Raw genomic sequence first — 17,096 nt, forward strand, 5'->3', positions numbered from 1 at the left:
TATTTATTCTAAGACAGAAAATAAGGGGGAGGAAAAAACAGACAGACAGACAGAGACAGAGAGAATCCCCTCATTTAATCCTCACAATACCCCTGTGAAGTAGATATTTTTTTCATTTTACAGAGGAAACAACTGAGGCAAACAGAGGTTAAATGACTTGCCAAGGATCACATAGCTAGTATACGAAACTGATTTGAACTCAGATCTTCTTGTCTCCAAGTCCTGACCTCTATCTACTTCCCCACCTAGCTGCCCTAGCTTGTGACAAGTGATCTAAATTTTGTGGGAGAGTAGTAGAAAGTGTCACTTCACATATGAGAGATTATGGAACCATGGGATATAGTTGAAGATTTGATGAAATATGAATCTTGCCTGGTGGGGGATAAAGGGAAAATAATGTTGTGGAGAGGTTTGAGGAGAGAAGAGATGGTCTGGAATCAGGACAGTAGGTAGTTGGATAATCAGTTAGAGAAGAGTAAAAAGACTGCCTTGGGTGGTGAATATCCATTTATTGTTGACTCAGGCAGCAAGAGGTACTATGATTTCTCATGTTATGAGTAGGAGTAGATGAGGTATATAATTCAGTATAATTCAGAAGTAGAGTTTGACAAGGCATGAATGGAAGCTAGCATAAGGGAACAAAGAACTCAAGAGTAGAGACTGGTATAGAATTGCACTGATTTACTAAGGGGCCAAGACTATAAGGGAAAGAAATTAAGACCTGGGAGATGAGATAGCCAAGGGCAGAATTAAGAAGGGATAGAGAAATTATGACTTTAATGACAATTGTTAAACCACAGAACCAAACATATCCCTGGAGCACCATATAGACTTCCCTGTAAGTTGTCATGGAACCATTAATAACTATTTTTTTGTCCATTCAATTGGTTCCAAATATGTGTAATTGACCTAGTAACTACTCCATATTCTTTCTTTTCCTTTTTTTTTTCAGACTAGATCTCAATATCTTGCCCAAGCAGAAAAAGTATAGCAACAGCCACTCATAGGCCTTATTGCATTACTGATCAGCACATGGGCTTTGGTTTGCTCCATTCCTGACCTCGATTGGTTTACCCCTCCTTAGGCAGTCTAATGTCCCCACTGTTCCCAAGGAACTCACCATATTGGTGCTAATCAGGACATATATCCAATTGGCTTTTAGCCCACTGTACCTCAGAACTTCCTAGCTCAAGAGACAAGGCCACCTCAGTGTCTCCAATGGTAGGGTTAACATTATCTCTCAACTTTTTCCAGCGGGAGAGCATGACTTTGTCAAATGCTTTGTTAAAATATAGGTACAGGTAAACCAAACCTAAAGCATATTCCAGTCTAGTAATGCTGCCAAAAAAGGAAATAAGGTTACGTTGGCCATGGCCTGTTCTAGATGAACTATGTTGGCTCTTTGTGAAAGCCAATATGTAGAGGATTCATGATTTATTTCACTGACTAAACCTTTACTTACACTTCCTACAAATGTTGCCAAGAATCAGAGAACATAGAATTCATATTCTTTTCACTTGCCTTTCTCAAAAACATTTATCCATCTCTAATTTTAGAATATTATCTAGTTCAGCTAAACCTGGACTAGATAGCTAAATATTATCTAGTCCAACAAGATAACTAAGTCTGAAGCTAAGATTCAAATTTCAGTCTGAGTACTATAACCCAAATTCAGGGCCATTTCCGTCATTAGTGTCTTTCCCATTTTTTGAGATTATTTTTTTTCAAGCATCGTAGCCACCATCTATATAAAATTTCTTCCTACAATATTCTAGGTACATAGTATTTATTTTGTAAATATCTACTTTTGTACATTGTGTCCCTCCCCAACTCCTACTACTCCATGAAAAGTGGCTAAATATCTGTGATACTAGCAGTAGAATAGCCAGCAATTCAACTCTAATTGGTTCACAAAGGAATATTAAATTTTCCTTTTTTTTCTCTTTGTACTATATGGGAATTACTTTTTAAAAAATTTTATTTATTTGTTTGTTACATTAAAGTTCCCAAGTATCTCCCTCCCTCCCTTCCCCACGCTAAAGAAGGCATGATTTGACAAAAGAAAAAAATATATATATACATATATAAATAAAATTGTCTTGCTTGTATTAGTGCTATCTTTTGAAGTGGACATGTATAAGTTATTCTTCAAATAATATTTCTGTTGCTGTATATAATGTTCTCTTGGTTCTGTTTGTTTTGCTCTTCATAATTTATGTAGGTCTTTCCATGTTTTTTTAATCATTTCTCTCTGCACAATATTATTACATCACAATCATATGCCACAGTTTGTTTAGCCATTTCCCAATTGATGGACATCCTCTCAGTTTCCAGTTCTTTGTTCATACAATTTTTCCAATGTGAGCATTTATGCCTCAGAAATCTGCCATTATAAAGACTAAACCATTATTAGCAAAGCAAGTCTTCAAGATAATCATAAGGGACTCATGATGAAAAAGCAATTCACAGCCAAAGAAGAAACTGTTGGAGTCTGAATGAAGATCAAAGCTCTTTATTTTCTTCATGAGATGTTTATTATATGTGGGATATATGTCTTTCATGACATGAGCCCTATGTCAGACTATTTAACACCTGGTAGGGGAGGGAGAAAATCTGAATTCTAAAATGTCAGAAATATTTGTCATAAAGTGTTTCTACATGTATCTGAAAAAATCAAAACAAATGTTTTCTTTTTTTAAGTATACTGCCAGAATTTTTTTAAATCAATTGCTACCAAAAAATTGATCTATTTCTTTTGTTGATTTCTTGATTTTAAAAAGCATTAATAATTCAAACTAAACTTAAAAGTGTGTGTGCATACATTCCCTCCACCACCACCCCCAACCCACCAAAGAGCCCAGATTTACTAGCACATCTTTATATTATTCTATAAACATCATTTGCATTCCCCAAGAGTGCAGTAGAATGTTCAGAGATTGAATTCAAGGCCAGACTGAGGCTAATAAAAATAGGTGACATTTCTATAGTACTGCTTTAAGGTTTGCAAAGGGTCTGCCATCTATTATCTCATTTGAGCTTTACAAAAGCCCTGATAATAATCATTATTTTGTCTCTCCTGGTAGAATGTAAGCTCCGTGAGGGCAGGAACGATTTTATTTTTATCTTTATCCTCAACCCCTAGCATAGTGCCCAGGCTATACAGAGTATGCCTTCATATGTTTGATGATTTACTGCTGACTTGTGTGCATTCAAGCTGATCACAAGCACTAATTGTTTCCGTTTTTTCCAACCCCAGCAGTTTACACAAAGGGATGAACACAGTTGGCACTTAATGTTTGTTTAAGGTTGAAATGCATGGGTAGGGAAGCGGTCTCGCTGTCTCTGTCTCAGTCCATCCCCATGAAGAAAGGAAGATTAAGATGCGATATGATGTGACGTGATGTGACGTGGAATGGAATGGAATGGGATGGGATGGGATATTCTCCAACCCCGCTACAACAGGTCGTACTGCCCACCTCTTATATAACTAGGTTTATGCATGAGCCTGCCCTAATGCCGATCCTGGGCCCCGCCTCTCTTCCGAAATTTTCAACTGAATGCTTCTAAAGTATTCCGCAAGAGGGCGCAAGCGAAAAATCTTCTAGTTCTCACGCCTCTATAGTCTGTAGCGAACAAGTTTAGTAGACTGTCCCGGAAGTGGTGGGGCTCCGGGGCTCTGAGCTTCCGGGGTAGGAGGGGGAGGCTGAGGTGACCCCGGGAGCCGAGGCCGAGGCCGGGGGTTCAGAAGCAGCAGCCAAAAATGGGTGCGCACCTTGCTCGGCGCTACTTGTGGGACGCGGAGGTGGAGCCCGACCCGTTGAAGATGCCCACCTTTCCCCCGGAATATGGCTTCTCGGAACGCAAGGAGCGAGGTGAGGGCACTCGCTGAGGCTAGGGGAAACCGAGGGACGGGGACGAGGTGGGAGAGGGGAAAAAACCTCCCGAGTGAACCTGCCGGGGGTCTGGTGCCGCCAGCGGCTGATAGGGGAGGATCCGGGTCCCCTCCCCAAGTTGAGGGAGCCTAGAAGGCATGTGAAATGCCGGCTCTGCCAGTTTTGCCTCTATGACCTTGGGCAAGTCTCACTACTTCTTTAGTGATCTGTTACCTCCCCTCTTGTAAAATGAGGGTTTGGGACCAAATTACCTCCAAGACCTCTCTTTGTCCCGATCTGCTGTCCTTTCTTGGACAGCCCCGAGCGTAGTTTTAATGGCTGCTAACTTCTACTCGCTGCTTCTGACTCAAAAATAAGGCCACCCCTTCTTGCCTATGACAGCTATTTCCTGAGTGCCTACTATGTGCCAGGTACTGCAGGAATGGAAGGGAACCGGACTAACACCTACTATGTGTCAGACTTATGAAGCATTTTTAACCCTTATCTTAAATGAGCCTTACAACCCTGGGAGGTGAGCTCCTTTTTATCGTTGAGGAAACTAAGCAGACCGGAGGTTTATGTGATTTATCCAGAATCACAAGTATGCCAATTTTTTTTTTTAAATAAACCCTTACCTTCCATCTTGTAATCTATACTGGTTCCAAGGCAGAAGAGTGGTAAGGGCTAGACAATGGAGGTTAAGTGACTTGTCCAGGGTTATAACTGGGAAGTGTCTGAATATGCCAAATATTTAATGGCTATCCCGTATGAGCTTTCTCTTTTTCAAGCTAAACAGCCCCCGTTCCTTCTACTAGTCTGAATCACTACCTAGTTTGGTTGCCCTCCAGCTTCCGTCTTTCCTAACGTGTGCCCAGAATAGTTTTCATAATTCATACATATGTATGTATGATGCTTTTACATAAATTATTTCATTTATCCTAACACTTGTGGAAAAGTCACTGGCTGTTACTGTTTTCGTTTCAGATGAGGAAACTTAAGATTTATAAATTAAGTGGTTTGCTCCAGAACACCGGACAGAAATGTCAGTCCCGGTTCTTCCTGACTTCAAATCTAGAACTGAATACAGACCCCAGAAGTGATCTGACCAGGATTTAAATGTGTTACTGTGATATACTTCTCTTAACTCAGCCTAATATTACATGTTCTTTTGGCTTTCCTATCAGTCCTGATTTGTATTGACTTTGCAACCCCCTAAAACCTATATATTTCCCCCATATCATCTAGCCAGTTCTCTCCTGACTTATTCTTCAAGTTGTATGAAAGTGTAGTGGCTTTTTTTTTCAGTCTTTCAGTGTAAAGCTTTTGCATTTTTTTTTAAACCTTTAGTTTCCATCTTGGAATCCATAGTCTGTATTGGTTCCAAAGCAGAAGAGCAATAATGGCTAGGCAGAGGGGGTTAAATGACTTGCTCAGGGTCACAGAGCTAGGAAGTGTCTATGGCCAAATCTGAACCCAGGACCTCCCATCTCTCCACCAAGCCACCTAGTTGTCCCCTTACATTTATTATTATTAAATTCTATCTTACTAGATATAACCTAGCCTAACTGGAAAAGATCTTTTTGGATATTGTTATCCAACATCTGAGTTCTATTAGTTGTATTATCATTCACGTATTTAATAATGAATGCCTCCATCCAATTTATTGGTAAAAAGCATTGAATGAGGACAGATTTCTTGGAACATTCCACCCTACAAGTTTATATCAACTCCTTAAATACAGTTCCAAGTTGACCTATTTGTCTGCTGCCACCTAACATCTCATCCACAGAGATGGCATCAGAGGTGCTCTCAGATGCATCTGATTAGACTGCATTAAAAGCTTTGCCAGCCCTTCCTATTTTTAATTATTTCCCTTAATATAACATGTTCCAGATTTTTTACATTACCCTCAGTTTACAGATTTTATACTTTTTCCTTTTTTTGGAAAATTATATTTGCTCTTCTTCACACCTGTAGCACTTCTCCTATCCTCCAAGATCTTTCACCAACAGTAGCTCAGAAATTTAGCTAGCAGTTTTGTGTATAGGGGATAGCCATGTCTGATGTCATGAACTTGAGAGCAGTCAGTAGCTCTCCTGTCTTGTGTTTCTAATCCCTTTTAGCCATTTGGGGTCTGTTCCAAGCCTGAAAATCAGCCAGGCACAATTTAGGAGCTTTCTTTGATACTCCTTCTCCACTGATATAACTTGTTTTTTTTTTGTTTTTTTTAACCCTTACCTTCTGTCTTAGAGTCAATCCTGTGTATTACATGGCAGAAGAGTAGTAAGAGCTAGGCAATGGGGGTCAAGTGACTTGCCCAGGGTCACACAGCTGGGAAGTGTCTGAGGCCAAATTTGAACCTAGGACCTCCCATCTCTAGGCCTGACTCAATCCACCAGCTGCCCCCTTCACTGATATAATTTCTTGAAAGCCCTTTTTTGCTATTTTTACTATTGTGACAAGGAAATCACTTTAAAAGACTGATATATATTAATTTAAGATCGCCAAGGAATTCAGCTATGTAATTCCTAAATGAAAACTCAAGTCAGCCGTCAACCTTTTATAGAGTTTAATTACAGACAGGAGGAAGAAAGGAATTAGAGAGAGAGAAAGGGGAGAGAAAGGAATAGGGCTTAAATACCCCTTTTGCTTAGGCTGGGCCAAAAGGCCCAAGCCCTTAGATAGCTGGGGCAAAGAAAAGAGATCAGTCCCTATTACTCACGTGACCAAAATGGAGAAACAGTCTCAGAGGCCCCCACCTTCAGCTTCCTTCAGAGCAAGCTTCTCAGAGCACCTCTCCAACCACTCAGAGCCAAAACACTCCAACCCCCCAACCTCAGACCCCTCTCTCTTTAAGGAAACCATCCAAGTTCCCTCCCCTCAGTTCTCACATCTACCAATCACTGTCCATCATTTTCCCTGTGCCAATGGTGGCTCTAGCTTAACCCAGGACCGCCCAGAGGTCTGGGCTTTGCACATGTCTGTTGGAGGTCATATTCTCAAATAATTAAATTTTGATCTATGCTGCAGCCCTTCCTAAATCCTGTTAGGACTGAGTGGGGTGGAAATTGTATTTTCCAAGACCTGATTCTGTCATTCCAAGTATCTCTATTGTATCAATTCTAAAATCAATCATGACTCAAAGAAATTCCTGTTCTGTGCTTAAGCATAGGTCAAAGCCCTTTCCATTGTTCAACAAAAGGTTTCTGTCCTAAAGTAATCTTAAGAAGGGAGGAGAAGGAACCTCCCAGGCCAATGGGGTTCACATTCCAATACACTATCATTAAGAAATTTTCCAAGTATGAAATTTCCCAATGGTGATTTCCAACATTTATAAGTCTAAGAAATTTTAAGGTTTACACTATCCAACACCAGCCTCAGTATATTCTGGGTTTTAGCACTTTGACACTCTTTTAGAGTATTATAGCATTTTCTTTGATTCATCCCCTGTCCTTGGTTCTATTTTCTATATATCTTTTTTTCTTTTTTAGAATCCCCAGGTATCTCATCCCCTCCTTCTTTCCCTCCCTAAATGAGAGAAGGCATCACCTGACAAAACAAATGTATATATAAATTACATCTTTTGTTTCTTTTTTATCAATTCTTTGTTTGGAGGTAGTCAGACATTCACAAGCAAGTATTAACATTCTCTTGGTTCATTTCACTCTTCATTACTTCATGTAGGTCTTTTCAAGTTTTTAATTATACATGCCTTTTTTGAAAAAAGACAAATCCTAAGTCCATAATGGTCTCTTCAGACAGCTCTTCCTTTCTTCTCCCCTCAGAATTGTGTATTTTTTTACACCGAAATACTGTCCTTCCCCAGATCTCTTTTAAAATATGCTCATCCGGGGGGCAATTGGGTGGCTCAGTGGATTGAGAGTCAGGCCTAGAGAGGTCCTAGGTTTGAATTTGGCCTCAGACACTTCCTAGCTATGTGACCTGGGCAAGTCACTTGACCCCCATTGCCTAGCCCTTACCATTCTTCTGCCTTAGAATTCTAAGATGAAAGGTAAGGGTTTAAAAATATATATATGCTCTTCCAGTATCTAGAGAACATGTTTATTTCTGGTTTTTCTGTTTTCTGATTGTATTATAAAGAAGCCACTTCCTCAACAAAGTTTCCATCATTTCTGTTTCCACAGCCTGCGCCTCCATGTTAGTCAGTTGGGTTTATAACAGTTCTCCTGATCATTTTCTTTGCAGGAGGTGCAGATTCCAGTTTGCTATCCCCAGTAAGAGAGGATTAGTGTACAAAATGGTAGTCAGGGAGGCTCCCTAAAGGAAATAAGGGAAGAGGGCCTAGAGTAAGGCAGAGAGATTGTGGCAAGACCCCAGCCTATACATAGTCCTTATCTTGGTTTTCCAATGGGTGCAGAGATGGTGGCCACACAGCAGGAAATGAATGATGCACAGCTGATGCTGAAACATCGGGATTATTGCGCACACCATCTCATCCGACTTCTCAAGTGTAAGCGGGACACCTTTCCCAATTTCCTGGCCTGTGGCCATGAGAAGCACGTCTGGGACCTCTGCCAGCATGAGGAGTAAGCTTCATCTCTATTATACCCCAAGCCCACCCCATTCATATACTTTCCACAGATTCCCTCTCAGTCCAACCCATTCCAACCCTGTACTTGAAACAAAGGTTCAGTTCACACTCCCACACTCCCAGTATCAGGAGTAAAGACTCCTTCCACCCATCCTACTAAACACAGTTCTCATCCCTCCTTCCTACTTCTTTTCCCTGCCTCCCCCACCTCAAAAAACCCTGATATTCTGCACTGAGCACCAGGAATAAGTCCCTGGCTACCCAACCCCCACTACTCCTGAGAAAGGATATGATATTTATGGGGAGAAAGGAATCAATGAAATCAACTTGACAGGCACAGAAGTAGAAGATGAAGCTGAAAAGGGAATTAGGGACTAAACTATAAAGGATCTGTTGTCGGGCTCATAGGTTTGAATTTGATCTTTTGAACCAATGGGAGCTATTTTCTGCCCAGACGAGTGGTGTAGTCAGAGATGTGCTATAGGAAGGTGCCTGGTGTGGTCTGTGCTGAAGAGGCACTGGAGGTGGGGAAACCAGTTATAATAAAGACTTTATCTGTTAGCCCAGGTGAGAGGGATGAAGTCCAAGCTAGAGAGGTTAGTGGTACAGGTGATTATTAGTGAATACAAATAAATCTGAAATAACCAATACTTCAAGTCCTAGGGTAGGATCATTAATAGAAACCTGCTAATTGATTATCGTTGGGAAGAAGATGAGGAACCCAGCTTTGCCCATGCTAAGTTGAAGCCCTGGCAGAATTCTAGAGGAGAAATCCAAGAAATAACAGGAGATGCAAATCCCAAGCATGAGGAAGTCAAGGCTAGAGATGAGATTAGGAAAGCCTTGGGACAATGGTATAGCCCCTAGCATCTATCCATCATTCACAATTCCTAGCAAATCCAGCTTTGCAAGTGGCATGATTCCCCTCCCTCAACACATAGAACATATGACCAGGGAGAAGTAGGAAGACACTGCCAAACTAAGGAAAGCCCAGAACAACACTTGGGAGTCCCAGCTATGCTAAGCTTGAGGTGAGGTTAGACCCAGTAAGAATGAGAGTGTCATCTTAGACATGGGAGATGTTGCTTTAAATTGGACTTTTGGGCCTTAGGCTTTTAATTCCTAGGGATTCTCATACTCATCCATGAGCTAGGGGCAGTAAGCTGGACTTAAAACAATGCTTATCCTTAATAGCCTTTTCTGGTTTCAAAACCAGCTCCCCACACCACTGCTGCCACCCCCAAGAGAGTTGATTGGTTCCCGAATTATCCCACGTACCAGAGTGGCTAATTTACAAGGGAGAGCTGCTGCTGCCACCTTAACAGGCCCAAAAGAGAGCTACCCTGTGGGAGAAGGCATGTTACAGATCAGTAGGGAACATTGGCAATTTATGGGCTTGAGGGTGGAGTTACCTTAGTGATAACCAAACTGATGCATTCCCATTTTTCTCCTAGCTATGTGGGCCGAATGAAAGAGTTTGAGCGAGAACGGCGTTTATTGGTACAACAGAAGCGTCGGGCAAAGATTGAATCTTCAGCATCACAATAGCCACAACCATAAGACCCCAGCTCTATCCCCATGACTATGTACCAACTGAATAAACACTGTTTTAGCCTTCGAGGTCCACTCAGAGGCCCATGTTTGCCATTAATAAGAACCACCCATCTATATAGTGAGGGCCTCAGGTATTCCCTGCCTAGCCTCTACCCCAACCAGGCTCTCTGGTTCCCGAGACCTTTTCAGAGGATAACCACATTGGGTATGAATGGCTCCCAAATCCTGAGCTCTCTCTAATGACTGCCCCTGAACTTTACAAGGTTTCTCTGCTTTCAGGTGCACCATTAGAGAGCCCTCCAACCAGTACCCATGTTTATACTTATAACATTGATGTTTCCTCTTAAACTTCCTCAAGCTGGATAGGCATCTTCATGTTTATTTTCCATGATATAAGGGCCTTCCTCGGGGGAAACTTTATTTGAGAAAGAATAAAACAGGACCAGAGTTGTTTTTTTAAGAATTACTGGATGAGGCTTGTATGTTAACTTTATGTAAAGATATAGACAGTACTCACACAAGATGAGGTGCATGTTGGTGTCAACAATAAGTTTGGGCTTATGCCTGCCTCAACACTAGGGCTCCTATTTAGCCTCCTATTCACCCCCTTCCACAGTGTATACCACCAAAGAATCACTCAGAACTGCTGGAATTAGGATGTCTTTTATTCCTGTCGCCAGAAAACAAGACCTGTGTCCCTCCTACAGAGCCCATGTTATGTTTCAGTCAGAAAAAGGTGAGGACCAAGCCCTCTGCCCAGGCAATAGCTGAACTGGCCCCTGGGTCAGTAAGGGGGGAGGGGAGGAGAAGGGGTCCTGGGCACCCCTGGGGCACAAAAAGCTGAGGCTGAGAAGCTGCCCAATAATAATCACCAAGGGGAGAAGCCACTCCAAGAGATCAGTTTAGAGAATAAAGGGGATAATGGGAGAGCGTAGTGGGGGATAATCCCGGAACTCTTTCAGGTAGCTCCGATGCTTTCCTTTGGCCCAGATGGTCATTTGGATGAAGCCCACGAGGGTGAAGAGAGCCACTGTGGAGAAACAGAAGAAAAGGATGAAATCCCTGCCTTTGGTGCTTCAGGAAGGCCCTTTTAGATATCTTAAGATTTAGAATTAGGAGGGTTTTTAGTTCTTCCATTCTGGCCCTACCCTTTCATTTTGTAGATGAAGAAACAGGACAAGAGAAATACTATCAGTGACAGAAAGGCAGTAACAGGACTCAAAACCCAGGGCTTCTGACTCCTACATTTAGTATTTTCTACCATGCTGGTGAAGAAAGACTAAATGCTAAGGTTTCCTTTGTTGCCCAGGTCCAGCTTAAGTTTATCCAAGAGGTACAGAAAGGAAGTTGGAAGTCTCACCTGGGAGGCACTGGGTCATGATAGCAAACCCAATCCAGGACCCCACCTATGGAAGAAAAAGGTTAGAGTGCAGTTAAGGCTTAGTATCCCTGGCCAACACCAACTTCTCCAAATATAGGCTGGCTGAAGCATGACAGTGGCCCTTACATCTGCCTACCCTCCAAGATAACTGAAACTTCTGATCTTGGTGATAAAATAACATAAGAGCTCTTGGTTTCTGGTGCAGGCCAGGAAATCTTGGCCTGATCAAGGCAAGAAAGGGAATGGATACTGTTTGGTCCTGGTTTAGAATTAAATAGCTACTCGTTCTTAGGACCCATAGGATCCCCCACCCCACCCCCCATTCTACTATCCAGGACCTGGGACTTCACAAAGTAAGGATAATGTGGGCAGAAGATAACCCTAAATCCAATGAATCAGAGAAAGCAAATACTAAAAAGCTAAAAGGAGAGGCTCTTACCTCATATGTGTAATTGGGACATGACACCAACAGAAAGAGCCATGTGAAGGGGTTCTTGGTTGGGTAAGGTATCTTCCGGGTCTTGGAACCTGTAAATGAGTGGATGAATAACATCAGTATTTTACACCCTCAGAACTTGAACGGTCCTTGGAGAACATCTACTCCAGTCAGGCTTATTTTACAGATGTGGGAAAGAGGCCCACAGAGGTCATAAGATTTGTCCAAGAACACAAAGATAATAGCAAATGCCACACACTCTCTTAACTATGCTTACAGTCCCAACAAACCTAATCTGACCTTAGCAAGCCCACACACATACCTGTTTGCTATGAATCCCATCACTCACCTGCTGGGCGCAGATTCCGCAGAGCAATGTGAATGGAAAAGTTACCTAGCTGGCAGAGCTGGGAAAGGGCCATAATTAGACAAGGTCTTAGCCTCCAAACTATCCCCTCCAGAAGAATTCCATCCCAACCACCACACACAATACCCTAGACTACTATCCATTCCCAGGGGCCCCCTTACCGCAAAAATGGCAAGTGCTAGTTTCACCTGCTGACCACCATATGCTATGGAGGGAAAAAGAGAAGAAACATGGTGAATATCAGCTTAAGGCACCAGCAAATCCCCAAGGGTCCCCAGGGCAGAGCAGAGACTGGGTCACTCACTTGGGGGAGTATACAGAGGGTGGTTGATATAATAGGCCATCCAGGCAGCAAAGCCCCAGTAATAGGTACAGTTCTGAAAACAGGAAAAGGCAGAGAAATGGGTGTGAATACTTGTAATCTCAATCCTATAAATCTCAATTCATCTATAAAAATAATCATTCTTGCACTACCTACCTCGTGTTTGTTGTGGGGAAATTATATGCTTTAGAGAAGTTAACTGAATTGTCATACAATTACTAAGTAACTGAGTTTCCCCTTGAACCCAGAAATCACTTAGCTAGTCCAACCCATTCACAAAAAAGGATTCCATTCCCAGAGACACAAATGGCTACTTATGGGAAGATGTTCCCACATCTCCAGAGGCAACCCACTCCACCTAACCAGAAGCTCTCTGAAATCACGTCCAAAGCAGCCCTTTTACAACTTCCCCCATCACTCAGTTCTTCCCTGTGAGACTAAACTAATTCCTCTTCTACGTGACAGTCCTTCAAATATGTGAAGACAAAGTTAAGCATGTACTACTTGTCTTCTCTCCTCCCATCTAAACAACCTCAGTTTCTTCAACTCATTTTCATATACAGAGCCCTTTGGCTATACTGGTTGCACTGTTCTGGCACACACCAAAGGGAGTCAATGTCCTTCCAAAACTACACAATATTCCAGATGGTGTGACCAGTGGGTGTATAAATGGGACTATCACCTCATTATTGCAAGTTATGCTTCTATAAAAGATATCCAAGATTACAATAGCTTTTGACTACCATGCCAAACTTGGATTGGCTCATATTGAGCTTATAGTCCACTAAATCCCCTGATCTTTTTCAGACAGACTCACCCAAACATGCCTCCTCTTATCTTGTATTTGTAAATTATGCCAGACTGCTTCTTTCTCAAAAAATGAAAATATAACTAGGCAACATTTTAAGATTTTAAAAACATTTCCCTCTTAAAACTCCTGTGATGTGGATAGTTCAAGTATTACTGATATTTTATGGATAAGAAAGCCAAGCACTAAAAAGGCTAAAACTTCCTGAGGATCTCACACAACTTGTATATGTCAGAGCCAGGATTAAAACTACATCTCTCAGATTCAAATCTGACCTCAGACACTTCTAGCTGCTTGACCCTGGGCAAGTCACTTAACTCTATTTGCCTAGTCCTTGCCCTCCTGTCTTAAGAGTTGTTAGGAAGGATTTTTTTTTTAAAGTATATTTTGACTCAACTACCTTATGTTTCATTAATGCTGCCCCTCTAATAAATCCCATGCTAGCCTAGAGCCAGGGAAGTCAGTACAGCAGTGGGAAGAGAAGGAAGCAGGCAGACTGACTAATGGCTTCATCAATCTCCAACAATAGGATCCAAGGGATCAGCAAGACAATACCACTTGAGGTCTGGGGAGGGGAGAGCAGACTTTTCCCAGAAACTTCTATAGCAAGGTCTACCATGAAATCTCAGCCTTTGATGAACAGGATCATCATCATCATCCCAAGAAATCTCTGGGAGCTTCAGGGTAATAACTGGGTCACCAAATTGAATAAGACCAGTTAACAGTATATCTTCCAATATGGCAGAACCCTAATAAAGTCCCCTGCAGCAAGGCCAACAGACCTCCATTTAGCCACCTAAAAATGTGAAGCCCTCTCACATCAGAAAATCAAGACACAGCACAGTACCTGCCCCCTTCCCTCTTTCCTCTACCCACCCAAGGCTAACCTTGAAAATGTTACGTAGGGGCATTGTCCCATGAGAGAATCGGTGAACAAACAGTGTCTCCAGTAAGCGCTTGATGTAATGGAATGAGTGACAGATACAGGCAAGACTAAGGGAGGAAGGAAAGAAAGAATTGTTCAGAACTCTGGACTCCTATACCTCACCCCACTCCACCCCTTGTCCCTGCCAATCATAATAGGGAGGGAAATCTCACAACTGAAAGGGAGTTCTGAAGTCCTAAGAATCATTGGATCAGAGCTGAAGAGAATTTCAAGAGAGATTATCTTATCCAACCCCCTCATTTTACAGATGATGAACTGGAGACAAAGTGCTGATAAAGGACTTGCCCAAAGTACCAAAAGGGGCATTAAGTAAGAGAGTTGGGATTGGATCTCAAACCTAAATCCAAATCCACTTCACTGTATGGCCTCTCCAATTATATCATCCAGACTAACCTGTTAACTGAGCAGGAACCCCTTTCTTCAGCTGCCCTAACAAACACTCATCCAGACCCTTTCCTGCAGCTCTCCAGTGATGGCATGGGAAACAGGGGACAAAGGGGAATATGGCAGGCCTGGAAACATGCCCAAGTTTGCCCATTCCTATGCCCAAAGGCCATACTCACTGAACCACAGTATGCCGACTAGATGTGAAGTCATACTTGTGACCGTAGATGAAGGGTACTCGGAAATAAAATAGCAGGTAAATGAGTAGAGGGCCAGCATACTCTGTCAGGAATACCTGGGTGGCGAGGAATGTGAGTGAAGGGAGGGAAGGAAAGGAGGCCACACACTGGGGCAGGGGCTCTAGGGAAAAAAGAGTATGGATCTCACCGTCACCCAGCTGATTTGGGCTCCCAGATCTCGGAAGTAAAGCGTAGCTGTGGTCCCCACTGGCAGATTCTGCAGAATGTCCTCATCCTTCAAGGACTTGCCCTCTGTATGTGAGAAAAGGGGGAAGAAAAGACAAGGAAAGAGAGAAACCCACAAAGATAAATACCAGATGAATCCTCTGTCCCAAAGTTACTGTGTGAAGAAGTTAGAGCACTCAGTTTCTGGGTCCCTATCAAAGCGTTTACTCACTAGGATCCAGCCGCAAAGACTGCCGGGCAGCATACCACTGAGGATCTAGGAAGAGAGAAGCAGAGATGATAGAAGACCCTATCCTTGTAATCTCTCACCTCAGGGAACATGTCCTTAAGATGACCCACCAAAACTCATCATAATATTACACATTCCACCCCAGCCAACTGGTCAAATTCTCTCCCCTCTGTTGCTTAAACTCCAGAGGCACCAGCATATCGGAACACATTCATTCCTTGTCTAATAGGGGGAAAAAATTATTCTTTTTTTTTTTTGGTGCAGTTCCCAGTGCTTCCCCCATCAACAATTTATCCCTTTGCTTAAATGTGGAGTATTTCAAGACAACCCACTATATATTTTGAGGGTTCTTACATTCAATTTCTATATTTACTTTATGAATATCCTTCCACCACACTACACTGACTATCATAAAAGCAAGAATTGTCTTTAAAATAACTGCTATATTACTAACAACACAGGAGGGAGCTCTCATCAACCAACAGTGAAAATCCATTTTCACAGCAAAGGTAGGACTTGGTTTGGTTGTTTCTTTCATTTTACTGTGCTCTTTCTCTATGACACTAGTATATTCTGACTCTTGCTCTTGGTTAGACTACCCATCCCAGCATAAGCCTGAATGCCCCAATGGCTGCCATTATTTAGCCCATCACAACCAGCAAAGGAGAGAAAGGCCAAGAGAGCTCATACTCAGTGCCTCCCATCATTCCCCCTTCTCTGGAGTCAGACATCAGCAGAAGGGAAGGAGTAGTCTCTTAAGTTTCCTCATCTGTAAAATGGGTCCCATCCAGCTCTGAGAGACATTCTGTGAGATTCCTGAGAGGCCCAGTGCCCCCCACTAGGGCCAAGATACATACGTGATTTTGTGAAGAGGTTCTTGATCTCAGCAATGGTGGCATTGGGTTCCACCTGAGAAGAAGTGTACCAGGGGTAGTGTTAGCTCTGGCAGGAGGGTAGTCCTAGGAGCCAGGATCTCTTACTTCTTCTTAGGTTGGAGGTTGTGGGTAGGGGTAGAGGAAAGTGGGGGGGAAGGGGGTTTCTCTATGCAGGAGGATGAAAGTAGAGAGCCAGAAAAAGGGAACATCTCCTGGTAGAAGGGTGACTCAAGTCACTACCACCACCACCCCAGCCCATCCCAAGGAATTGCTACCAGGAAGTTGTCCTACAGCAGAATATAAGAATATCTCACCCTCATCAAGGAAGCCAAAGCTGAATGGAAGGAAATCTTAAGCCTCAAAACAAAAACTTATTAGGAGATGAAGTTTATAAGAAACCAACAGTCCTAAGTCAGGGTCAGCAGACAGGTGGGAACCCCACAGTATGTGGCCCTCAAAGAAAATTTATTCTGGAGTCATCTTAAGGAGACTTCACACATCAGCTTCCTTTCACAAAAGCCTAAGTGCAGAGAATCTTATTCTTCCCAAACTGAAAGTTTGGCAGGGAAAGGGAAATAGGGGGGAAGATTTTGCCTTTCTTGCCTGGGGCGAGGTTATGCTCACTATTATATCTACTACAATAAAAAAGAGAAAAATCTACCCTTCAAGGGCACAGACACTCAAAGATATAAGGAATAGACTAAGTAGCCAGGCAAACACCTGCAGGTGGCAGACTTGCCATAGACAGGAGTTTGACAAAAAAGCTCCAAACCCTTCAACCCAGTAGGGGAGAATCTGTCCAATTTACAGCTGTTAAAGGGATTTAAAGGTGTGAAAGCTCTGGGTAAAGACTGATAGAGGGGACTAAACACCTCAGGAAACCCAGAACCTCCTTTGATCCGACAGAAAAGTAGAAAATGGACTTTAAGATTCTGACAACGAAGC

The 17,096-nt window shown here is 42.5% G+C and overlaps 2 protein-coding genes across 2 annotated transcripts in view; one reads left to right on the forward strand and one right to left on the reverse strand.

Annotated features, from left to right (window-relative positions):
* Window positions 1-3,586: 3,586 nt before the first annotated feature.
* On the forward strand, window positions 3,587-10,044 carry NDUFB7 (NADH:ubiquinone oxidoreductase subunit B7). Its single transcript, XM_001377008.4, has 3 exons — window positions 3,587-3,872; window positions 8,251-8,419; window positions 9,879-10,044. Exons 1-3 carry the CDS (start codon window positions 3,761-3,763, stop codon window positions 9,970-9,972), a joined length of 375 nt encoding a protein of 124 aa, XP_001377045.1. The 5' UTR covers window positions 3,587-3,760; the 3' UTR covers window positions 9,973-10,044.
* Window positions 10,045-10,625: 581 nt separating this feature from the next.
* Window positions 10,626-17,096, reverse strand: part of TECR (trans-2,3-enoyl-CoA reductase) — a 32,153-nt gene continuing 25,682 nt past the window's right edge. Inside the window, exons 3-13 of the mRNA XM_007489048.3 lie at window positions 16,134-16,185; window positions 15,259-15,303; window positions 15,010-15,113; window positions 14,802-14,917; window positions 14,180-14,285; window positions 12,467-12,539; window positions 12,324-12,367; window positions 12,145-12,202; window positions 11,799-11,887; window positions 11,339-11,384; window positions 10,626-11,008 (exon numbers count right to left, since the gene is read on the reverse strand). Coding sequence (XP_007489110.1) covers window positions 10,881-11,008; window positions 11,339-11,384; window positions 11,799-11,887; window positions 12,145-12,202; window positions 12,324-12,367; window positions 12,467-12,539; window positions 14,180-14,285; window positions 14,802-14,917; window positions 15,010-15,113; window positions 15,259-15,303; window positions 16,134-16,185 — 861 coding nt within the window. The 3' untranslated portion in view covers window positions 10,626-10,880. The remainder of the gene's footprint in view (window positions 11,009-11,338; window positions 11,385-11,798; window positions 11,888-12,144; window positions 12,203-12,323; window positions 12,368-12,466; window positions 12,540-14,179; window positions 14,286-14,801; window positions 14,918-15,009; window positions 15,114-15,258; window positions 15,304-16,133; window positions 16,186-17,096) is intronic.

This window comes from Monodelphis domestica, chromosome 3 (assembly GCF_027887165.1).
Source record: "Monodelphis domestica isolate mMonDom1 chromosome 3, mMonDom1.pri, whole genome shotgun sequence".
NCBI lineage: Eukaryota > Metazoa > Chordata > Mammalia > Didelphimorphia > Didelphidae > Monodelphis > Monodelphis domestica.

Coding starts and splice junctions, on each gene's coding strand:
- NDUFB7 (XM_001377008.4), top strand. CDS start 3,761: ATGGGTGCGCACCTTGCTCGGCGCTACTTGTGGGACGCGGAGGTGGAG. Junction 3,873..8,250: donor CTCGGAACGCAAGGAGCGAG/GTGAGGGCACTC, acceptor CAATGGGTGCAG/AGATGGTGGCCACACAGCAG. Junction 8,420..9,878: donor GACCTCTGCCAGCATGAGGA/GTAAGCTTCATC, acceptor TTTTTCTCCTAG/CTATGTGGGCCGAATGAAAG.